Here is a 25,503-nt window from a genome sequence, read left to right as displayed (position 1 = left end):
CAATGGTGGTTACAATTTGGATTTAGTGCTCCTATGGTATCCCAATTAGCTATTCAGATTTTGAGCCAAACAGCATCTTCTTATGGTTGTGAAAGAAATTGAAGTGTATTTGAAAGAATACACACAGCGAAGAGGAATAAACTAGAACACAAAAGATTGAATGATCTAGTCTATGTGCACTATAACTTGGGTTTGAAAAATAGGTTTGTTTTTAATTAAGTTTATGTGCACTATAATTATGTAACTTCTATTTTGTATTGATATATCATAACTTCATAATTGTTGAAATTTTAGGGTCATTTATAAAAGAAGAGCACTTGATCCTGTTGACTATGAGAGTAGAGAGAACATTGAGTTTTGGATTACTGAATAAGAAGAAGAAGCTACATTGATTGATTATGATGAAATAGAAAAAATGTTCTATCATGACTTGTCAAATCCAATATATGATTTAACAAAGGATGATGAAGGTTTGTTTTAAACAAATTATAATGTACAACAATTTTCTAATTATTCTATAAATTAATGTAATGTATATTTTATTTTGTAGGTATGGTTGAAGAACGAAATGTTACTATTGATGATACCCCTTAAAAATTAAAACAATTTTTTTAAAATAAGCAAATAGAAAAAACCTAAAAACTAAAAGACTAAAAGTCTAAAACAGTAAAACCTAATTGGAGACAATGATACTTGGATGAATTAGAATATTTAATCTCTATATGAGATAGTTGTGTTTTGATTTTTAATTCTAATTATATAAGACTTAATCTTATTTGAAGCATTTTTGTTTTAATTTATATGTATATGCATTATGAAAAATATAATATTGATAAGTGTGTTAATTCATATTATCTTATTTTAATTAATTATATAATATGTAATTACATATAATATTATGACATTATCCGGTCCAACCGGACAGTCTAACCGGTCAAACTGGTTAGAACCTGTACGAGACCTCTTCCGGGTTGATGTCCGTCTCAGGTTTCATAACACTGGTTATTAGTAATTCCTTCAATTGTAGGAAGGAACTCTTAGCCTCAGATGACCAGCATAAATTGTCCTTCTTGAGCAACTCAGTTAAAGGTTTAGCCACACCTCCATACCCTTTAATAAATCTTCTGCAATAGCCTGCCAATCCAAGAAAACCCCTCAACTGTTTCACTGTTTGAGGTAATGGCCAATCTTTCACAGCAACAATCTTTGAAGGATCAATAGATACACCTTGGTCAGAAATAAAGTGTCCTAAATACTTAACCTTTTTCACTCCAAAGTAACACTTTAATTTCTTAGCAAATAATGCATTTTCTTTCATAAGCTGTAAGACTCTTGCAAGATGATCCATGTGCTCAAATAATGAACTACTATAGATGAGTATATCATAAAAAAACTAGGAAGAACTTCCTAAGAAACTTACTGAAAATAGCATTCATAAGTTCCTGGAAAGTTACTGGTGCATTTGTCAACCCAAATGGCATGACCAAGTACTCATAATGCCCTCCATGAGTTCTGAATGTTGTCTTATGAATGTCATGTGGATTCATTCTTACTTGATGATATCCTGATCTTAGGTTTAGCTTAGAGAAGATGGTGGAACCATGTAACTCATCCATAAGATCTTCCACCAAGGGAATAGGAAACTTATCCTTAACAGTTCCCTTATTCAACTCTCTATAATCAACACATAATCTCCATGAGCCATCTTTTTTCCCTACCAACACCACAGGACTAGCATAGGGGCTATTACTATTTTGAATGATGCATGAAGCCAACATATCTTGTACCAATCTGTCAATGATATCTTTCTGGTGTTTGGCATACTTGTAGGGCCTTTTATTCATAGGATTACTACCTTGCAGTAGAGGAATTTGATGGTTATGGCCCTCCCTCATAGGGGGTAATTCAGAAGGTTCTTCAAAGATCTCATTAAACTCTTCAAGTAACTGAACAATTTGGGCTGGAATCAGGGATTTTTCTGCATGAGTAGTAAGGGATTGCAACAATCCTCCTTCCTGATTACATAGTTGCAGCATAGACAATTGCATCCCTTATGTCAAGACCTTCTCCAGCTACTGCTTCTTCATGGTTTTAACACTATTAGTGGAAGCTCCCCTAAGCACATGCCTCTTACCTTGTGTTTTAAAATCCATAGTTAACTTGTCAAAGTTCCAAGTATATCTCCTAAAGTAACCAACCACTCAATTCCCAACACCACATCACAACATCCCAAGGGTATGAGCATCATATCATAAGTAAAAGTGGTGTGTTGAATAGTCCAAGCAAAGTTTCTTACCACTACTGCAATTTGCAACTTATTTCCATCAGCTACAGTAACCATTAAAGGTTCTAACTGTTCAATTTGGCATCCAATTGTCTTGGCCTTCTGTATATCCAAAAAATTGTGAGTGCTACCACTATCAATTAAAATATGTGATGGCTTTTTATTGTAATGGCCTGTAATCCTCATAGTTCTAAAGCTAGGCATCCCAGTAAGTGCATTAACAGAAATGTGTGGTTCTCCATACTCCTTGCTTTCTGTTGCCATTTCCCATCCCCTATCCTCATCTTCACGATTATATTCAATCTCCATTACATGGATTTGAAGTTTTTTATGTGTCAAACTATGCTCTGGAGTATATGGTGAGTCACAGAAATAGCATAAGCCTTTTGCCCTTCTTTCATTCATATATGTTGGAGTCAAGTTTCTTGTAGATTTAGGCTTTGGCTTGACTGGATCCAATTGTTGCTCAACTGTCATCGCAGGCTTAGCAGCAAAAAATGGTTTTAAATTAGGCACATGTTTACTCACTTTAGATGGAGCAGTAAGGAATAAAGGTTGATTGTGAGCATATTCATATAGCTTGGCTAAAGCAAATGCTTTCCTGACAGAGTGTGGTTGGAACATGCGCACCATCATTTGAACAACTCAATGTATACTCCTCAAACAACTCCAATCATGTGATTATAGCATCAAATTCCTCATGATAATGAGTCATAGAGCCTTTTTGTCTAGATTCATCAGCTCTACAATAGGATCATCACATACATCTCCAAACCGTTCTATCAAAATTGGCACATACTCTCCCCAACTTGGCCACGAACTAGACCACAATGACTTTACAAAAGCATGATGTCATTGTAAAGCTCTTCCTTCAGAATGAACCATGGCTAGCTTCACTTTCACCTCCTTCGGTGTGCTATCAATCAAAAAGTATGTTTCTCATTAATAAATTCATTGCTTCACATTATCGCCATTGAAATGAGGGAAATCAATTCTAGACAAACGAGTGCCACAAGAGTAATTTGTATGATTACGTTTCTCACCTGTAGGGGCAGTTCTAGATCTTGCAGAATCTTCCATGCCATCAGAGTTATTCTTTAACAATTCTTCCATTGTCAATTTGAGTGAATCACTTAGAGATTTTTGAATAGAACCTGCCAGCTCCATCATCTTGGACTCAATTTTCACAGACATTCTGTTTTCCAACCGTTCTTCCACTTCCCGCAATGAAGCTTGACTTATGGTGGATTCAGCCATTGCAACGAGCGTATCCAAGGAAAGACCAAATCTGATACCAATTGATAAGAATGAAGATGATATTCTAGGATTTACAACTGAATTTGAAGAAGATTGGATAAGAAACAAGGAATTCCTTTGAAAAAGAGGCTTCCGAAGTGTGTATATTGATTGATAGAGGAAGATTACAAGAATAAAGAGTTTGTTTTTTCTGAAAAATTGACTAACTAACAAAATCAGTTACACTTGCTATTTATAGCTAACAACTAACTGCCAACTGTCATAGTTTCTAAAAAAGGAAAATTACAAATAAAATGGAATTTGTGTAACTAACTATAAGTGCCCTGAAAGAATGATGGATATCAAAATCCAGCTCAAAGAGTAAGAGACATTACCAACAGCTATTGATTTTGGTTAATAATATCATTTGTATAGATTTATATCACGTAACACACATTATAGATTTATCTTAAGATTGATTTTGATTTTGAGTATTTGAGTATGAACTATGAACTACACTAACAAACCTTACCTTTGGGTTCACTTTTATAGTTTATCATTCTTTCTCTAACTCAACAGTAGACTTATGTATATAATTCTAGCTGAAAAACTAACACCATTATGACAGAAAGACTAAATTGAAACTTTTTAAAAAATATAAAAGACCTAAGATAAATGCCCAAATAAATTGTAAAAGTCAGCATATCATACTTTTAGGACTAAGAATTGAAAATACTACAAAGTAGGTTTTTTTTTCCAATTGCATAAAGCACAGTTGGATGGCTAATTCCATAGCAAAATTTCTTCACTATACTATTATTGTTTTATTCTTTTCACCAAGGAATGGTTTGAACATCATTAGTACTCCAAGTGCTTCAACTACATTCATGATAAAGAAGAGCATGTGGGTACCTGCAGTTCAATTAACAACAATAAGCTTCTAGTAATGTTTACACATCTCATTCTATTTTTTTTAATTTCTCCTTTCAACAATAGTGAATTGCTAGAAACACAAACAATATGTTCTGATGAGTCTCAAATGGACATCAATAGGCCACTGACTCATGATATAGGAGCATCATATACAGTTACATGGTTCCCTCATTTAACCTAATACTAGGTACCAGATTCGGCGTACTGCGTACTACGTACAGGTTCCTTATAACATGCACCACGTAACAATCGGAGGCAGTTGGAGGGTGGGAAAATATAACATGATGGACATGTGACATATGATGAGTGATGGCAAGAGAGAAAATGGTAATATTACTTGGCCTAGGGAGGGATGAGAGTAGGATGAGTCCATGGGTATCTTAGAATTGTAGCCGGAGTGGGGGAGGCCTTGGCCGAGGTAGGGATTGTTCGCATCAGAACTCAAAGCTGTTTTCAAGTTCAATATTACTAAGTCATTTCCGGTTCCTATCATGTCCCTACAGAACTCAAAGCTGTTGTTGCAGAAAGGTTTCTATCTTCTTTCCAATGAATGAACAGCGACATTGAAAAGAAAATCTTCTTATTCTAGAGTTCTAACATTTAAAGTTAGGCAAAGGATTTCCATCTAAGTACATAAAACAGAAATCAGCACAAAAAAATCAGTTGACCACCATACCAGGGAGGAAAGAAGCATTCATCCGCTTTTGTGACCAACTTAATCTGCATACACCAAGATCATAATAAGAAAATTGACGACAATCTTCAATATATCATACTTGTAGTCAGAAAGCACGCGGAATGAAACTTTTACGAACGAAAAATCTTTCAACTTCAAATGGATAAGAAAGTGGAAGAGAATAAGTTCTATTAACTTTCTTCCTAATTTGATAAAGCTCAAAGCATTCATTGACATGAAAATAGGACACTAATACTACTACATCTTTTAATCTATTCCACAAACAGCCAAAGGATCACATCATAAAGAAATTTAGCATGAAGTTCCAGACACAGATGAAACAGATTAACCATTATAACAAATCATATATAAAATATGCACATTAATATGATAGTTTTATAGCATGTATCATCTGAAATATTAACCCCTCAGACATACCTACATTCACATTTTTGAACTACAGCAGGCAAATAAAACAAAAGCTGAAGAAATCATCGGAACACTCACATTGCACCACCGGTAGCAGGACCAATTGTTTTGAATAGTGACATAGCAGTCATAGCAATGCCATTAGCTGCCCCTCTTTGGTGTTGTTCCTATTTTCCAAATCAACATGCCACATGACACAATTACATCAAAATCTAATCTATAACTCTAAAAGGAAACTTAAAAAGCTAATGAAATAATCTAAAGATTTACCACTAGTCTGTTTTGTAATATGAATAAACCAGTTACAATGGTCACCTATGTCCAGCAAAAAGAGTACTATCAGTGAAAATTGCAACAAATAACCTCTTAAGATTCAAATAAACTTTATAACTATAACCTACGAATGATTAAATAAAGAGGTTTACTAACTTGAAGAATATATTTCAGAATTGAGGCGATACTTATCACTATGTAAAGTGTTATGCCTGATAACATAGCTATGAAGGGATAACTTTGCAAAAGTGGTATGGATAATACCTGCATATGGTACAAAGTAACATGGCTATTTTAAAATGAATCAAACAGAGAAATGTTGAACTGAAATAATTGCAAAAAATTGGGTGAAAGCTGACCCCTGATATGCGAGCAATGCTAACCGGTCCACAAGCGTTTTCAAAATAAGGGAATAAGGTAAGTTGGTAGATGATAAGAGCAACACCTAATCAGTACAGAACATATCAGTATCTATCTTTTTCCCTCTCAAAGGAAAAAGTTAATATGTTTCATATTTTGTAAATACTGTCCGAGACTGATTAAAATATACATATGTAAAGTTACAAAACCACATTGCAGAACTTGATCTTAGATCAATGAACTAATCTTCAAAACAAAACCTAAATTTTGGCCATGTTTTACGAAGTTCAGAAATCCAGATAAGTGATTCAATTTTGGCCATGTTTTACTAGTGACAATTTTGGCCATGTTTTAAGAGGAATTTTTTTGCAGAGGGTTACCATATGGCTTCATGCAAGTGCACAAAATTAATATGGAATCTTTGTATATGGAAATTTAGGAAGGAAAAATATGTGCCCAACATTGGTAGATATTTATTATATATGACAAGAAGTGTACCTGATATTGCAAGAACATCACCAACATTGTCACTAGTAAAGTTTAAACCCCCTAGCCTTGTAGGACTAACAGCCCATAATGAGAAAACCTAAAGAAAGTAGAATGTTTACTTATTGATCCATCATGCATGCATGAATGCATAAAAGGAACCATGAGAGTCCAAGCATCATATATATTGAATAAGGTTATTAGACAATTTTAAGCCTCATTAAGTAGAAATGAAACCTCTTGATAAGCAATTTCATGAAGTGAGAAAACTCCATAAACAATGATTGATGACATTAGTGGCCAATTCAGGAATAGGTTTAAATTCTTTTTGGTCATGTTGTCTTTGTTAGCTCCATTGCTTCCTTTTCCTAAGGCTTCTGCATCATATGTGGACTCATTGCAACCATTGTGGTTGTGAAGTGTTTCCTACAGTGGTACAGCATTTTATTCAAAACAATTTATACTGAGGGAGGCAAGAAAAATAAACAAAGAAATCAAGAAGAGTGAACTTAAAAGTTCAAGGCTTCAAGCAAAAGAGGTTATAAGTTCGAAATTATCATCATAAGGGGCTGCTCATTGCATGAAGCTCCCACCTAGTGGGGTCTGGGGAAGGTAGATGTATGCAGTCTTACCCTCGTAAGTGGAGAGGTTGTTTTTAGAATTTGAACCTGTGACCTCCAAGTCACAAAGCACAACCTTGTCATTGCGCCGACGTCCACTCTGTTAAAAAGTGCAGCTACCAAATGGAGATGTAGCTATATATAGCCTTTATCGTCACAAATGAAGAGATTATTTCAATGATTCTAAATTATGATCATAAAAGTGTTAAATTAAAACTCACAAAACATAAAGAAGATAGAAATATGTATAGTTAATGAAAAGATGTGTTAAAACTTCAAATGAATACCGGAATCCAGATACAGGCAATTGCTCCTGCAAAAGCAAAACCTGACATTATAAAGCAAGGTAAGGCGTACGGAAACCTGCAAGGTGATTTATGTTTTGACAATGAAAATAGACACCACATTAGACATTAAAATGATACAATGACAAAGAAGGAAGCTAAAATTGAACAATTATTTTATACAATATAGAAAAGAAGTAAAGTTCACTTACTTATCCCAAAATGAGTCCTTAGGGAATATATGTGGGTATTTCTCTACTGGCTGCAATACACAATTTCTCAAACTATGAGAAATTACAAGGGACAAATGTGTTAATGAATGTGTGCTCTTTGTCTCTACTAATCCAGTTTCCATGCAAACTCCAAATGAAGACACAGTGACACAGAAATAGACAGAGAATAAAAATAGTACCTGAGCCAAATAACCTCCCAATGCTGGACCAATGATTAAACCTATGCCCCAAGCTGCACTGAACTAAAAGCATAACACACTGAATTATTATGATGGACATGGTGCTGTAAGAACTGATAGTAGAGAAAGTGAGGCTTGCTTACAGTTGAAAGTCCAATAGCTTGGTGTTCTTCTCGAAATAATTCAGTAGCATAAGCCTGTAAGATAGTGTCATAAACAGAAGTTTGAATTGAATCAGATTAAACAAGGAAGTCATGTGTCCAAGTGCACAAAAGAAAGTTTTTTTCGGTATAACCAAGAGTTTTCCTTCGCCTATGGATAAGGAACTAATCTCATTCAGATGCGTGGCTGCCCCTCCCAACAAGTCGCTCTCAGGAATCAAACCTTTTGGTCTAGTACGATATCTGAGGATCCAGTAGAGTCTTACACCAACATCTCGTTGGTAAAGAAAGTTTTAATTGTGCCCTGGTGCTTATGGATGAAACATTAAGTTGCTAACTATAGGTTTCATTAAAGAATGTTACCTTGACTGGTCCAAACACACCACATAAACTTCCAAGAAAAAATCTCATGATAACAGCCATCCAAAAACTTGTGCTAAGGCCAAATAGTGTGTTGAAAATGACACTGAAATCTAGTAAGCATTAATTAGAGAAACCCACAAAGAATAGATAAAAAGACATCAAAATCAGTGACAAAAATACTTACACAGAAATAACCCCTATAATTATAACAGGTTTTCGACCATAACGATCCGCAATCATTCCCCACAGTATAGATGTTAAAGATCTACCAAGCATGTAAGCAGATCCTACATTTTTGGATTGATATGGCATTCAGTAATAAAAAGAATAGAAGAAGGTGATATAAGACTTCAAAAGAATGGAAACACTAGAAGTAATCATACCTACATAACCAGCATAGGAACCTATATCTGTCTCTGTTTTTGCAATATTAAAGTCCCTTACCTACAAATAAATGTTGCATAAATGAATGAATGAAACTTGTAGCATATCTGTTAACTGTTCAGTCAACCTCCAACAAATAACAGTGTCACTATATCACAGTTTACATCATTTGTAAGGTAACATAGTAAATAAAAATTCATAGTAAAACTCACTGTTAGATGCCTCTCTCATTACTATGCCTTAAAAGAATTTTATGACAATTTTATGGCTCTCTTTAAGGGCATTTTATGTCACTTTTATGGCTTTGTTTCCAAGCATCCAATGCTTGGAATCCAAGATACCAAGACTTTGCTTGCCTATAAAAGGACACATATAGAGAGCTTCAAAATCATCTTCACAACACACAACATCTCTTTCATTTACACATATATTGTGAGTGCATTCTTGGTGAGAATTCTTGTTCCATTTGAGAGAGTATTTGTGAGAAAAATATTGTCATTTGTCCTCATCATTATAAGAGGATTTCTTGTACTCTTCTTTTTTACATAGTGGAATTTTGCTCTTGATCGCCCGTGGTTTTTTTCCTCTCACACTGAGGGGTTTTTCCACGTTAAATCTTGTGTGTTATTTTCTTTATCCTTTACTTGCTTCTCTTTTGTTCTCAATTGATTCAATCCTGTGCTTCCGCATTGTGCTCTAACCTTAACAAGTGGAATCAGAGCTCTTACTAAATTGAGAATTTCAAAATGTCTGCAAAATTTGACATTGAGAAGTTTGATGGCAAAATTAGCTTTTCTATTTGGCGAGTCCAAATGAGGGCCGTTCTTATCCAGAGCGGATTAAAGAAAGCTTTAGATGGGAAGTCAAAGAAACCAGTTTCCATGACCGATGATCAATGGGACGAGTTGGATGAAAAGGCGCTTTCAACAATTCAACTTTGTTTGTCGAAGGAGGTTCTTCGTGAGGTTGCCAATGAAGAAACCGCTGCGGCTTTGTGGCTGAAGTTAGAAACTTTATACATGACCAAGAGCCTCGCAAACAAGCTTCGTCTCAAAGAACGGTTATACACCATTCGTATGGTTGAAGGTACTCCTATTCAAACTCATCTTGATGAGTTTAATTCTATTATTATGGATATGCAAAATATTGATATTAATATTGAAGATGAAGACAAAGCTGTTTTGTTGGTTGTCTCTTTACCTTCTACCTATAAGCACTTCAAAGAAATCATGTTGTATGGAAATAATGATACCTTATCCTTTGAAGATGTTAAATCTAATTTATTGTCCAAAGAAAAATTTGATCTTGAAGTTAATTCTGTGGACAAGGGTGAGGGCTTAAGTGTTCGAGGTAGAACTCAAGAAAAAGGGAGTACCAATTATAAAAAGTTCAGATCCAAATCCAGAGGTCGCAAATCCAACAAAACTTGTCGCTATTGCAAGAAACCGGGGCATGACATTCCTGATTGTTTTATCTTAAAGAAAAAACAAGAAAAACAAGATAAGGGAAAATTTCAACAATCCTCTGAAGCTGCTAATATTGAAGCCAATTCTGACGGTGATATTCTTTTATCTGTTGTCTCTTATAATAATAGGAGTAAAACAGAATGGATTCTTGATTCTGGATGTACTTTTCATATGTGTCCTTATAAGGACTTATTCACCACTTTTGAACATGTTGACAGTGGTGTTGTTTTGATGGGCAATGATACCCAATGCAAAGTTGCAGGAATAGGTACTATTCAGATCAAGGCTCATGACGGTGTTGTCAGAACCTTGGCTAATGTCCGCTATATTCCAGATTTGAAGCGGAACTTAATTTCTCTTGGCACCCTAGAGTCTCTCGGGTGTAGGTATTCAGCTGAAGGTGGAGTTCTAAAGGTATTGAAAGGTGCTATGGTATTATTGAAAGCTAACCGGATTGGTAGTTTATATGTCTTGCAAGGTTCTGTTGTGACAGGTTCAACAGCTGTATCTTCTTCAATGCATGATAATGACATTACCAAATTATGGCACATGCGCCTGGGCCATATGAGTGAAAAAGGTATGCACCTTCTAAGCAAACAAGGTCATCTTGGTAAACATGGCATTGGTAAATTGGATTTTTGTAAACATTGTGTTTTTGGGAAACAGAAAAAGGTTAGTTTCTCCACTGCAACTCACCGTACCAAAGGTATTCTTGATTATATTCATTCTGACCTTTGGGGGCCTTCTAAATTTCCTTCTCATGGAGGATGTCGCTATATGATGACCATCATTGATGATTTTTCTCGCAAAGTTTGGGTTTATTTTCTGCAGCATAAAAATGAGACTTTCTCCACTTTCAAGAAGTGGAAAACTCTTGTTGAAACCCAGACAGGGAAGAAAGTGAAGAAGCTTAGAACAGACAATGGATTAGAGTTCTGCAATGGTGATTTTAATGAGTTCTGCACAAAAAATGGTATTGCTAGACACAAAACTATTCCAAGAAATCCTCAACAAAATGGTGTTGCAGAACGGATGAACAGGACTCTACTTGAGAGAGTTCGTTGTATGCTCTCAAATGCTGGGTTATGGCATCGGCGTGAATTTTGGGCTGAAGCAGCATCTACTGCTTGTTACCTGGTTAATCGTTCTCCACATTCAGCACTTGATTTCAAAATCCCAGAAGAAATTTGGTCAGGTAATCCTGTTGATTATTCTAACTTAAGAATCTTTGGATGTCCTGCTTATGCACATGTTAATGATGGTAAATTAGCTCCAAGAGCTGTTGAGTGCATATTTCTTGGTTATGCATCTGAGTCTAAAGGATATCGCTTATGGTATTCTGATGCAAAGTCACGGAAATTAATTCTTAGCAGAGATGTGACTTTTAATGAGGATGCATTTTTATCTTCTGGAAAACAATCTATTGTGTCTTCTTCTACTAGTACAGGTAATCTGCAGGGTACTAGCGAGAAGGTGGAGTTGATAGTGAAACCTACAGTTCCTAATGTTGATGTTCCATCTTCCTCTACAAATCAATCTAGCATTGATGATCATTATGTTGATTGTGATGACAGTACAACTTCTCCTATTCATCAGCAAGAAGATGATTATTGTATTGCTCGAGACAGAACCAGAAGACTAATTAAAAGGCCAGCTAGATACACTGATGGTGATAATTTAATTGCTTATGCAATGTCAGTTGCACAAGAGGTAAATGATGATGTTGAACCTGCCAGCTATACAGAAGCTGTTTCTTGTGTTGATTCGTCACAGTGGCTAGTGGCTATGAATGAAGAGATTGAAAGTCTTCATAAGAATGGTACTTGGGCTTTGACAGAGCTTCCCGAAGGCAAACGACCATTACGATGTAAATGGATCTATAAGAAGAAAGACGGTATTCCCGGGGTTGAAGATCCAAGATGCAAAGCACGACTAGTTGTTAAAGGTTTTAATCAAAAGGAAGGTATTGACTTTAATGAGATATTCTCACCTGTTGTTCGTCATACTTCTATTCGTGTTTTGCTTGCTTTTGTTGCTTTATTTGATTTGGAGTTGGAGCAACTTGATGTAAAGACAGCTTTTCTACATGGAGAGCTGGAAGAAGAAATTTACATGGAACAACCTGAAGGATTTATTGTTCCTGATAAGGAGCATCTTGTCTGTCGATTGAAGAAATCATTATATGGCCTTAAGCAAGCTCCCAGACAATGGTACATGAGGTTTGATTCTTTTATGATTGGGCAAGGTTATTGCAGGAGTCAATTTGATGACTGTATTTATTTCCAGAAATTTCCAAATGAATCATTCATATACTTGTTACTGTATGTTGATGATATGCTAATTGCTTCACGTGACAAGTCTTTGATCCGGAAATTGAAAATTCAACTCAATAATGAGTTTGAGATGAAAGAATTAGGTGCAGCCAAGAAAATTCTTGGTATGGAGATTCACAGGGATCGTCAAGCTGGTAAATTGTTTTTATCCCAAGAGAAATATATTGAAAGAGTGCTTGAAAGGTTTAATATGAATAATTGTAAACCTGTTTCTACTCCACTTGCTGCACATTTCAAGTTATCTTTAGATCTTTGCCCACATACAGAGGAAGAGATGGAGCGTATGTCACATATTCCTTATGCTAGTGCAGTTGGTAGTCTTATGTATGCTATGGTGTGCACTAGACCTGATTTAGCATATGCTGTTAGCATGGTAAGTCGATATATGCATAATCCTGGAAAGGATCATTGGAGTGCTGTAAAATGGATTTTTCGGTATCTAAAAGGTACTTCTGGTATTGGCTTGGTATTTGACAGAAACAAGGCTACAACTGATGACGTTGTAGGTTATGTTGATTCGGATTATGGTGGTGATATTGACAGAAGGAGGTCTCTTTCTGGTTACATCTTTACTCTCTGTAATAGTGCTATTAGCTGGAAAGCTACTCTTCAGTCCATTGCTGCATTGTCTACGACTGAAGCAGAATATATTTCAGCAACGGAGGGTGTGAAGGAGGCTATTTGGCTCCGAGGTTTGGTAAATGAACTTGGTCTAATACAGGGTGTTCTTACAGTGTTTTGTGATAGTCAAAGTGCTATTCATTTGACCAGGAATAATCGTTATCATGACAAGACCAAACACATTGATATAAAACGTCACTTTATCCGAGATATTGTTGCTATTGGTGAAATTATGGTGGAAAAGATTCACACATCAGAGAATCCAGCAGATATACTTACCAAGCCACTTCCGAATACCAAGTTCCAACTTTGCTTGGACTTGGTTGGTCTCTACAGCACTTGAGTGCCCTTCGGGGCATTATTTGGCCATGAGCAACTTATCCAATTCGAGCCAAGGTGGAGATTGTTAGATGCCTCTCATTGCTATGCCTTAAAAGAATTTTATGACAATTTTATGGCTCTCTTTAAGGGCATTTTATGTCACTTTTATGGCTTTGTTTCCAAGCATCCAATGCTTCATATCCAAGATACCAAGACTTTGCTTGCCTATAAAAGGACACATATAGAGAGCTTCAAAATCATCTTCACAACACACAACATCTCTTTCATTTACACATATATTGTGAGTGCATTCTTGGTGAGAATTCTTGTTCCATTTGAGAGAGTATTTGTGAGAAAAATATTGTCATTTGTCCTCATCATTATAAGAGGATTTCTTGTACTCTTCTTTTTTACATAGTGGAATTTTGCTCTTGATCGCCCGTGGTTTTTTTCCTCTCACATTGAGGGGTTTTTTCACGTTAAATTTTGTGTGTTATTTTCTTTATCCTTTACTTGCTTCTCTTTTGTTCTCAATTGATTCAATCCTGTGCTTCCGCATTGTGCTCTAACCTTAACACTCACCATGAAGTAAAGGAATGGAAAGAGTGATGATATAGGTAGTGCTGTATAGGACAAAAAGAAAGAGACATAACTCAGTTCATAGATAGAAGTATGAATCTGTTTCAACATAAAAATAGACAACTTCACATGTTTACCTGCACATAACACCACCATCCATATAATGGAAAGATTAAGAATGGACAGACCCTTGTTCAGTTCTTTGGCTTGTTCCACCTTACAACCAGAGCAGTTTTCATAGTACTTTTTCTTCAACAATGGCTCTCTGATATTCTCATCTCCCATTTTTTGTAAGAAAAGTCCAGTTCGGAAAAAACTCACTTTACATGCAGCATCCAATGAAGTTATTATTAATAAAAATAATCATAAAGACTAATCAGTGTGGCCAAGAAGGAAAAATCAAAGGTTGAACAGCAAAACAAATATGAGTTTGCAGCAGTGCATTGACAAATGGATGATATTTCTGTCAAGTAAGTTTGCACCTTACATCCTGGAGATCTATTTCTTCGGAACATAAAAAAAATAGTTTTTTATTTTTAGGGTGAAAATATTTTATTTAAGACATAAAAAGTAACCAAGTGTTTTGTTTTCTTACATTTTGTAATGAGTTAAAATTTGAATTATTTTGTCAAACTAACAACAATATAATAATGTAAGTCAACATCATTCATAATTCATTTTTTTTGTAAGATAATTCTGATTTACTCTCAAATAAATACAAATGAATGAAGTGGAATATACTAACGGTTAACAATATATATATATTAAACTCAATTTATTAAGTAATAGGTGTCATTTATAAACCAATTAATAATAAATAAATATCACTTTATAATATATTATTACTTTCTGGTGCTATGAGAATTTGTAGAAACATTTTGCAGAGTATTTCATTTTTTTCGGTGATATGATTTGAGTGAAAATTTTCTGCTAATCATTTACGCGAGTTTAGATGCAATTATTATTTTTTTTTTGGAAATATTAGAACCCTAGTAGTAGGGACAAGAGAGTAAGACTTATCTCAAAGTAATAGAGAGAGAGAAATGATTTTTTTTCTTTATAGTTTAAGAGTTAAAATGTAAAATCATTTTAAAGAAAAATGATATAAAGGAGAGGGTTAAAATAGAATCTCATTTTCAGAATACTTCTCTATAATTAATAGAGAGGAGTCTCGCTTTGTTGTAAGTTACATTGATGCCCCTCGGTGACAATTTTTAGGTCATTGGGCAAATTAAATTTTATCTCCCTAATTTATGAAAAAACTGTGTGAAATATTGACACCCAATGTTTGAACAAAATTGAGGGGAATAAAAATGTACATCCTAATTAAATTATAATTTCTTATTTTTTAAAACTTTGAGATAAACTAACAATTCTTATAAATCACTAGCATGAAGTAGGTTTTATTTTATTGCTTAATTATTTTTCCTATATAAGGAACTTGAAATTTAAACCTTTAATTTTTTTTTTGGCTCTATTTCACAAATGGAGAATAGTGGCTCTATTTTTTCCTATATATGTAAATATTGGGCACACTAAAGATGTTTGTTATACATTAACGTAATTTTCCTTGAGATATCCTATTCATCAAGCCAATTATGTTCATTATGAAGATCATGCTCACTATTTTTGGTTTCTTGATTAAGGTGCATTCCATAATGTGACTAATAATCTTGGTCATATGATATTGTCTACCATGAAATATCAAACTTATGGTTGCCAATGGTATGAATGCTCATTCACCTGCTATAAGACAATGTACCTTTACCTATTCGTGGTTTTAGCAAAGCTCAAACTTGTGAACCAATATATCATTCTTTGAAGCCTTTACTATCAACAGTGTAGTCAAATAATAATAATCAAATAATACATAAAATAATACACATCTTGGGACATAAATCATTCTAGGGTTGATCACTTCCACATACCCGGTCCACTTACTATAAAGGACCACATTCACTATACCAAAAAAATACATATGATTACAATTATTGGTTTGTTTAGGATTTTAGTTTCTTGAAAAATTATATTGGTAAATCATACTAAATGTTTAACCATAAAAAACTGAAATCCACGTTTAGAAGAAGCTAACAAAAAGTGTGTTAACGTGAAAGTGAGTTATATTTATTACAAACTCAGTGTATTTGCAATTGATTTGATAATGTATATGGTTTTCTAATCTAATATAACTACATTGTCTAAAAGAAATAATTAATTTTAAAGAAACATTAACTTTATATTAATCTTTTTTCTCTGCAGATTTTGTATTTAGGAGCAAATAGAATCATGTAATTGAGTTTTATCATGTCACTAGTTCGTGCAATATATAAGATTTATAATTATTTTTTCAGTTTTTTTGTTTAGTATTTTTTTAGAGTAAATTACAATTACACCTCCTGAGTTTCAGTGAAATTACACAAACCATCACTCATTTTTTACACCTATACAAACCCCTAATTTTTATACTTTTATTACACTGACCACTTCCACACGTGAAATAAATGTAATCTTTTAAAAAAATGTGATAAATGCAATTTAATTAAACAAAACATAGTATATTGTGGAGACAACTCCAAATAACATATAAGTCAATACATCTTTATTATTTTTGGTTCATTACGATATAATATAAAAGCGATTTAAACAATATCTCTCCAGAATTGTTGATGCATTTTGTAACAAAAAATAATAAAGATACATTGTATATTATTTGAAATTGTCTCCACGGTATAACATATTCTATTTAACTTAATTACATTTATCACATTTTATATTTAAAAGATTACATTTATTTCTCATGCAGAAAAGTGAAAGATGATTTATATAGTTTCATTATAACTCCCTTTAAACATTTATTGTAACTTCACTAATTAATAACTTTTGCAAGCAATGTCAAATAAATAAATAAAATCCAAGACAGTTTAAGAAATGAGTATAATATCTATATATCTTTATTGTAAATATTTATTTTTCATTCAGGGTAATTAGTGTAATGAAAATATAAAAATTATGGGGTTTGTATATATATAGAAAAGTGAGAAGTGATTTATGTAATTTCACTAAAACTCAAGGAGTTCAATATAATTTACAACATTTATCGTAACTTCACTAATTAATAACTTTTGCAAGCAATGTCAAATAAATAAATAAAATCCATGACAGTTTAAGAAATGAGTATAATATCCATATATAGATATTGTAAATATTTATACACAGTGAACCTGAAGTATCTCTAGTAAATCGCATGTCATAGACAACAAAATCCCATCTATGTGCTTCAAAATTAATTCCCAGGTGTTTCAGAAAAGGGAATACATGATGAGCATAAATGGTAGCTGGAAATGCCATTGCTAAAACTTCAGAGATAAAGTAATTTGATTGACATCTCAGTGTTTCTGATCTGAGATTGTTTTCTTCTTTTCACTAAGGAACGGTGTGAACATTATCAATAACCCAACTGCTTCAACTAAATTAAGGATAAAGAAGACCCTATGAGCACCTGCAGTTAAATTTACCACATTTTAAGGCATTAAAATTGAAGGAAAACATTTCAAGACTTATAAATTTGAAGAGTTGAAGGTCAATTCTGTCCTTCAAAAATACAAGGACCACCAACTTGATAAAGATGAAATGGTCATCACAGTATAAATTTGAGTCCTAAGAGTTTGTTTGTGATTTGGATTTTGGAGGGGAAAGAAGAGAAAGAGAAGTCTTAAAATACACTTGTGAGATGACTCTAAACCTTCATTTTCCGTTCTTTCTTCCTCAAAACTGAACTCGCAAATGGACCCAATGGTGCGTTTGCGAGTTGGGTTTTCGAGAGGAGGGGAAGGAAAGAGGAAACTTCATAGCTCTAAAGTCTTTCCTTTCCCTTTCTTCTTCTCCAAAAACCAACTCGCAAATGGACCTAAAAGATTAGAGTGCCATCAATTCAGTCCCTACAATGACCAATGTGGGCATACTAGCATCATTAAACTTACAAGGTCTAAATTGATGCACTCTTCATTAGAGGACCAAGTTTATAGCGTATCCAAGTTAACATTAGATAAAGGGTTTTCATCTAGAGGATATGAAATAGAAATCAACACAAACAAATTAGTTAAGCATTGTACCTGGCAGGAAAGAAGCATCAATTCGCTTTTGCGACCAACTTAATCTACATCGACAACAAACAGAATAAGAAAAGTGAAAGATAATTTTCCATATATCATACTTGTAGTCAAAAAGCATATTGAAACTTTTTTTACTAATGAAAATCTTTCAACTACAAATGGATCAGAAAGTTCTGGAAGTCAAACTCCTTACCAATAAACTTCTAGGAAATAAAGGGTTTAGAAAATAAAAGAGGGGAAGAAGCAGTGTCTGTAAATAGCTTAGACTACTACATCATTCAGTCCAACCAACAAATAGCCAAGGTTGAAAGGATTGCCTCATAAATGAACATGGCATGAAGTTTCAGAAAAGCATTGTCATTAAGAATGTCCAAAAAATGGTCATTCAAACTTAATTCCTTTACAAGTTTTGCTTATAGTTTTTTTATTCCATCTGCCTCTGACTATTAGATCATCCACCTAATCTAACATTCTTACTCGGGTTCTAACGATATTCTCCTTACATGGCTAAACCACCTAAAACTAGATTCTACCATATTTTCCTCTATAGGTGTTACCTTACCTCTACTTTCTTTCCTGTCATCCAACAAGTTATTTTCATCTTTGCAATGCTGAATTTATGGTCTTGTTGGCTTTTTACTTCCTAGGATTCAGTACTATACAGCATCACTTGTCAAACACACATGCAATAAAGTTTTCCATTAACTTGATAGATATCACTAGCAACACCCAAAACACTTCTCTTCCAACTTAATCCTATGAGTTAAGTATCTTTCTGTTTATCTTTTATTTTGTATGATAGAATAAATATACTTAAATCTTATGACTTGTGGTATCATCTACCGAAAGCTTGCACTGTAGCACGGTCTCTTGAATTTCCCTAGAAAGTACATCTAATATGAAGGTAAAAAACACTCAATGTTACACCATGGTGTAATCCTATAGTTAGAGGGAAATATTTTGGCCTGGGTCCACTATGAGTTTGCACACTAGTTTAAAACTTCTATAAATAGAAAGTTATTCAACTGTAAATGGATCAGAATTCAGAAAATAGTAATTTCAATTAATTTTTTCACTATTGCAACAACACTAAAATTATATGTTGACATGAAATAAAATACTACATCTTTCAATCTAGTCCACAGAGAATCAGGTTTTACAGGACCATATTATTATAGAGCAACTTAGGATGAAGCTTCAACACAAATGAATAGATTAATCCATATAACATAAGATATACAAAACAAGTAGACTAATGGGCTAGTTTTATAGAAACTTTGAGCAAGTACCATGTGAAATATTAATCCCTCAAACAGATTGTAATCACATTTTTGAACTATGACAAGCGAATAAAATAAAAGCTCGCAAATCAATTGGAAACTCACATTGCACCACCAGTGGCAGGGCCAATTGCTTTGAAAAGTGACATAGAAGTCATAGCAATGCCATTAGCTTCCCCCCTCTGGTGTTGTTCCTGTTTTCCATATAAAAAAAACCATTGTTACAAATTCCATCAAAAAGTAATCACTACACATGGAAGGAAATAAAAGACTATGAAATGATCTAAAATTTACCACAACTCTGTTTTGTATAATGATTAAACCAGTTGTGATGGTTATCTGGGTCCATAAAAAGAATGCCGTCAGTTAAATTTGACATGTAAATAACCTTTTATAAGGTTCAGTGAAGCCAATTTAACTCATTTTAATCCCTTGACAAGTTGACATGAATGGATATATAAAGAAAGAGGTGTACTTACAGACAGAAGGCTCTTCAGAATAGAGGCAATGCTTATGAGTATGAATAGTGTTAAGCCGGACAACATTGCTATGAAAGGATAACTTTGCAAAAATGGTATCGATAAGAACTGCATATGGTATCAAAGAAATATGACATTTTAAATAAAACAAATAGTGGAATGGTGAACTGTAATTATGGAGAAAAAAAAATAGGTGAATGCTGACCCCTGAGATACGAGCAAGGCTAATCGGTCCAAAAGCTTTTTCCACATAAGGATATAGAGAAACCTGATAGATGATGAGAGCAAAACCTGACCAATAGAGTAAGTCAATGATTAAACAGAAAATTTGATATATAATAGGAATAAAAATATTAACAGTAATGTATGTGTGTCTATATATGTCATTATTCAAACAAGAAGGGATGAATTTAATAATGATAAAAGTATAGAAGCATAGGAATTAATGTAATGTGGTTAAAGTGTTTCAAGTTTTGTGAATACTGCCCAAATTGATTGAAATTCTGGATTATGTAGTATATTTCCTATTTTCCTTTTACATGAAAGAAAAGATAAAATAGCATTACTATCAATCAAAATATGCTAATTATTTTTCCTATGTTTGGAAATGCAAGATAAGTGAAAGGAATCGGCCAATACCAGTGTAAGAGGAAATTCCTTGCATGAAGTTGCCAATATGGCCTCGGGTAAATGTATACGATTAATGTGCATATTTGTGGATGGAATTATGGAAAGTTAGGAAGGAAACACATGTGCCCAACATTAATACTAATACATTATATATGTCAAAGGTGTACCTGATATTGAAAGAACATTACCAACATCATCAGTTGTAAAGGTTAAACCCCCCAACCTTCTAGGACTCACTGCCCATAATGAGAAAACCTATAGAAAAAGTAGAATGTTGTATACTCTCTGATACATGAATGGACAGAAAGAAGAAGGGGGTCTAAACATGTTAAACTCATTAAGTAGAAATGAATCACTGATACCTCTTGGTAAGCAACATCGTGAAGTGCGAAAACACTATAAGCAAGAATAGCTGACATTAAAGGCCAATTCCGAAGTAGATTTTCATTCTTTGGGATTATACTATCTTTGTCACCTCCACTGCTTCCATTTTCTAAAGCTTCAGCGTCATCTATGGACTTCTTGTTACAATTGTGATTATGAAGTGTTTCCTACAGCGGCCCGGTATTTTAAAACACACATACTGAGGGAGAAAAGACAATTTAAACAAAGAAGGCAAAGTCGGGAAAAGTTCATAAGAAAATGGTGCTGCATTCTTAATTGTCATCATAAGTATGTTACAATAAAAGCCACAAATGATAGAACTTAAGATGCAATAAAAGCCACAAATGATAGAACTTAAGATGCAATAAAAGCCACAAATGATAGAACTTAAGATGCATACCGGAATCCAGATACACAAAATCGCAACTACAAATGCGAAACCCGATATTATCAAGCAGGGCAAGAAGTATGGAAACCTGCAGGGTGATTTATATTTTGACAAATAAAAATACTGACAACATTAAAAGATAAAATGATAGAAATACAAAGATGGAAGCCAAAGTAAAATATTTGTTTTATAAAAATGAAAGGAAGAGGCCACTCACTTATCCCAAAAGGAACCCTTCAAAAATAAATGTGGATATTTCTCTGTAGGCTGCAAGATGAAATTTATCAAACTGTGCTTGATATATGAGTACAATAAGTGTGGTCATGAATGTAAGCATGACCACACAAGCATGTATATAAGTCGAGGAAGAGTTAAAGATGCATTGAAGAATAACAAATAAAAATATTGAAAAGACCATTTGTTTAAATATATAAATGGATTTCTGAAATCAATCATTCCACTCTTCCAGATCTCCAATCAGATTTAGAGTTCAAGCATTAGCCTTCTTAATATATCTAAAGTAATTCAAAAAAAGTCCTCTAATGTCCATGTACAACATTCAATGCAATTCTCAACCTGTCTTTTATACTACATAAGATTACCTGAGCCAAATAGCCTCCCAATGCTGGGCCAATGATTAAACCTATGCCCCAAGCTGCACTGACCTAAAAGCATATCATACCAAATTATTATTACGGATACGAATTTGAAAACTTATGGTAGACATGAGTTAGTGAGGTTTACAGTTGAAAGTCCTATAGCTTGGTGTTCTTCTCGAAAAAGTTCAGAAGCATAGGCCTGTTACATGCATACAAAAATGGATGTTTGAATCAGATTGATCCAAGGAAATCATGTTTCCAAGTGCACAAATTCAAAATCTTAGTTGTGTGGTGGACTCGTGGTTCTGGTGGATGAGAGATCAAATTACTATGTATTAGTTGTTATTAAAGAGTACCTTCACTGGTCCAAACACACCACACAAACTTCCAAGAAGAAATCTGGTGACAATAGCCATCCATAAACTTGTGCTAAGGCCAAACAGTGTGTTGAAAATGACACTGAAATCAAGTAAGCAATAATTATAGAAAACCACTACAACAACAAGCAAACCTTAATCTCACTATGTGGGATCAGCTACGTCGATTAAACGACACAATAATATGGCAAACCACATAGGAGAGCTAAAGAAGGTATCCAACTCATTTGTAGTTATACTTACATTGTAATAATTCCTATAACTAAAACAGGTTTTCGACCATAGCGATCCGATATGATTCCCCACAATACAGATGTCAAACCTCTGCCAAGCATGAACGCGGATCCTACAGCATTTTGTAGTCATATGACAATGAACAATATAGAACTTACAAAGAAAAGAAATACTAGAAGTAATCTTACCCACATAGCCGGCATAGGAACTTATATCTGCTTCTGTTTTAGCAATATTGAAATCCCTTACCTACAAATAAACCAAAGATATGATTTACTGGAGTATGTCCAAACAATTGATAATGCAGAGGGGGAACCACAACTAATAAGCAATTACAAATTAGAATTGCCACATCCAGAAGCTGGCAATGTCAGTTACATTATAAAATATAGTGTTGAGACATGACAGGGAACAAAAATTGGTACACAGAATAAGAACAAGAAATGGCAATTTTGTATTTTGAAGAAAAAACTTCTGATTAATGCCTTCAATGGAATGACTTTGAATAGAAGAGAACATTATGCAGTTCTTAATACTAATGATAACTCAATCCAAAATTGCAATTTGTTGAGGTGATCAGTAAATTCACATGTAGTGATACTCTAAGCTACTCTTTCCATTAATACCGAATCCCAAAAATACACTGGGTGAAGTCCACTCATCTCCTTAAGTTTAGCGTAATTATACTTATTAACCTTCTTGTTTTAAGCATTACATTCAATACCCTTAGAGTCTGTTTGCGAGTTGGATTTTGGAGGGGAATGAAAGGCAACAGAATGCTTCAAAGCCATCTCACAAGTGTATTTCATGGCTCCCAAGTCTTTTCTTTTCCTTCATTCCCCTCCAAACCTCTACTCGCAAACGGACCCTTAGAGAGTACATGTTATAATGAATGCATATAATTATAGAGGATTGTGTAATTGCAAAAAAGAAAAGATACATGTGTAATTTGACTAAACCTCATGTAGTCCTAATTCACTACTCCATCTGGTCCTTGTAATATGCCTAGGTAATTACAGCTAGGAATTTTAAAAAAATAAGAACTGAAATTGAATTTGAAACATGGAAATAAACAAATATGTGAATCATCCTGCATGTGTTCAATGTTCATGCAACATCTAACAAATAACAATGTGACTATAGCAAAGTTTCCATTATGTGGAAGGTAACAGTAAACCAAAGTAGATAGTAAAACTAACCATGAAATAAAGGAATGGAAAGAGAGATGATATAGGAAGAGCTGCACATGACAAAAGAAAGATACATCAGAAAATGGTGAAGCAGTTTCAACTTACAAAGGATATGACCTTTTGATAAACAGTTACCAAGTAGAATCAAACACTGATTTGCAATAAAAATAGTTTACTCCCAAACTTTCTTTTTCATTCTGGTCCCCAAAGGTCAAGTTTGGTTGAAAAAACGCTGACGTAGCAGTTGTGTTTGGTAGAATTGACAGAAAATAAAGATGGTGACGTACACCAACTTTTTGCTTTCTCCTCTCAAGTGAGAAGAAAGATTAAGTTTGGAAAGATTTTTTTGTGCATTTTTCATTATACTTTTACGGTTTTACCTCCATTTTCTACCCATTATTATTTTTAAGGTAAAAATTGTTCATTTATTAAAAACAAACTTCATTTCTCTAGGAAGAGCTAAAATAAAAAATTATTTTAAATAAGCCGAGGAGGCACTAAGCAAAGTTTTTTTAAATAAAAAAATATTTTTCCTTTTAATCCCTTTAATTTTTTATTTTATTCAACTGAGCCAAATGTAGTTGATATGAAGACACTAACATCCTTATCGTTAGGCAACATAACTGAATTTTTAATTTTTATTATATATTTTATAATAATCAATATATAAAAATAATTATTATATAAATAATAAGATGTTTATGTAATAAATTTATGATTATAGTCAAACTACTATTTATTATGAAATAATAATAAATAGATAATATTATCTTAAAATAATAAAAAATATTTATAATATATAGTTAATTAAAAAATAAATTTATAAATATGTGTATACTCATAGAGGGGATATTATCAATGTTATTAAAACCGGACCGGTCATCAAACCGGTGAAGGTATTTGTTTAGTGGTTTAGTGGTTCAACCAGTGGTTCAATAATTAAACCGGATGGGATTAAACCGGTTAAACCGGACATACATGCTTATATATATATATATATGTGTGTGTGTAAAGTGTAAACCTGTAACAAAAATAATCTAATATGTAGATACTAAAATTTATAATCCATATTTATAATCAAAGTAAGAATTCTCATAAACAAACAACTTTAATAAATCGAAAATCTAAATTACAAATCCAAAGTCTATATGCCTTAACTTTGTCATTTCTATATGCCTTAACTTGGCATTTCATCGAGCATAATGTAAGCGTAAAGGAAAAAAGATGATAGCAATATCTACACACCTAACTTAACAAATGTTCCTAACTCACTTTACAACCGCAAAATATAAATAAATGACAGAAGTTCCTAACTCACTTTATAAAACAAATAAATTTGGAGTTTTAACATTTAATATCAATGAGTCAAAGTTGTCTTATATCGATATTATATTTTTGCACCAAATCTTATCTTCAAACAGTACTTCAAGATTACACAAATATCACTGAGATTACACATGAATGTTAGGAACCAAAATGTGTAATCTAAGTATGCATTGGAAGCATGTGTCTTGAAGTGTTGAAGAAGGGTTGAAAAAATGGGTCACCTTGTAATGAGTTTTTAAGTTTTGAAGGTTTTTTTTCAAAAAAAAAATATATATGTATAAAC

The 25,503-nt window shown here is 33.5% G+C and overlaps 2 protein-coding genes across 10 annotated transcripts; both read right to left on the bottom strand.

Annotated features, from left to right (window-relative positions):
* Positions 1–943: 943 nt before the first annotated feature.
* Positions 944–1,348, bottom strand: LOC109341305 (uncharacterized mitochondrial protein AtMg00860-like). Its single transcript, XM_019579182.1, has one exon. It carries the CDS (start codon positions 1,346–1,348, stop codon positions 944–946), a length of 405 nt encoding a protein of 134 aa, XP_019434727.1.
* Positions 1,349–4,154: 2,806 nt separating this feature from the next.
* Positions 4,155–24,017, bottom strand: LOC109341322 (protein ZINC INDUCED FACILITATOR-LIKE 1-like). Of its 9 annotated transcripts, XM_019579205.1 has the most exons (18): positions 17,635–17,646; positions 14,359–14,525; positions 14,225–14,265; positions 8,901–8,961; positions 8,702–8,804; positions 8,518–8,620; positions 8,137–8,190; positions 7,994–8,056; positions 7,794–7,843; positions 7,585–7,660; positions 6,915–7,103; positions 6,690–6,777; positions 6,191–6,276; positions 5,988–6,095; positions 5,829–5,873; positions 5,637–5,725; positions 5,130–5,173; positions 4,155–4,432 (listed from the first exon to the last, which is right to left on the bottom strand). In XM_019579205.1, the coding sequence occupies exons 2-18, from the start codon at positions 14,504–14,506 to the stop codon at positions 4,329–4,331; spliced, it is 1,452 nt and encodes a 483-aa protein (XP_019434750.1). In that variant the 5' UTR covers positions 14,507–14,525; positions 17,635–17,646; the 3' UTR covers positions 4,155–4,328. The 9 variants fall into 9 exon arrangements, with proteins under 9 accessions (XP_019434750.1, XP_019434759.1, XP_019434758.1 ...); XM_019579206.1 differs by lacking the exons at positions 4,155–4,432; positions 5,130–5,173; positions 5,637–5,725; ... (11 more) ...; positions 8,901–8,961; positions 14,225–14,265 and adding exons at positions 18,334–18,377; positions 19,719–19,807; positions 19,908–19,952; ... (10 more) ...; positions 22,893–22,953; positions 23,904–24,016 and having other exon boundaries at positions 14,383–14,525; positions 17,635–17,720; XM_019579214.1 differs by lacking the exons at positions 14,225–14,265; positions 14,359–14,525; positions 17,635–17,646 and adding an exon at positions 23,904–24,017 and having other exon boundaries at positions 4,183–4,432.
* Positions 24,018–25,503: the final 1,486 nt, after the last annotated feature.

The sequence above is a fragment of the Lupinus angustifolius genome, unplaced genomic scaffold (genome assembly GCF_001865875.1).
Source record: "Lupinus angustifolius cultivar Tanjil unplaced genomic scaffold, LupAngTanjil_v1.0 Scaffold_428, whole genome shotgun sequence".
Classification (NCBI taxonomy): domain Eukaryota; kingdom Viridiplantae; phylum Streptophyta; class Magnoliopsida; order Fabales; family Fabaceae; genus Lupinus; species Lupinus angustifolius.
The sequence above is the reverse complement of the archived record's forward strand: the minus strand, read 5'-3'. Positions and strand labels throughout refer to the sequence as shown.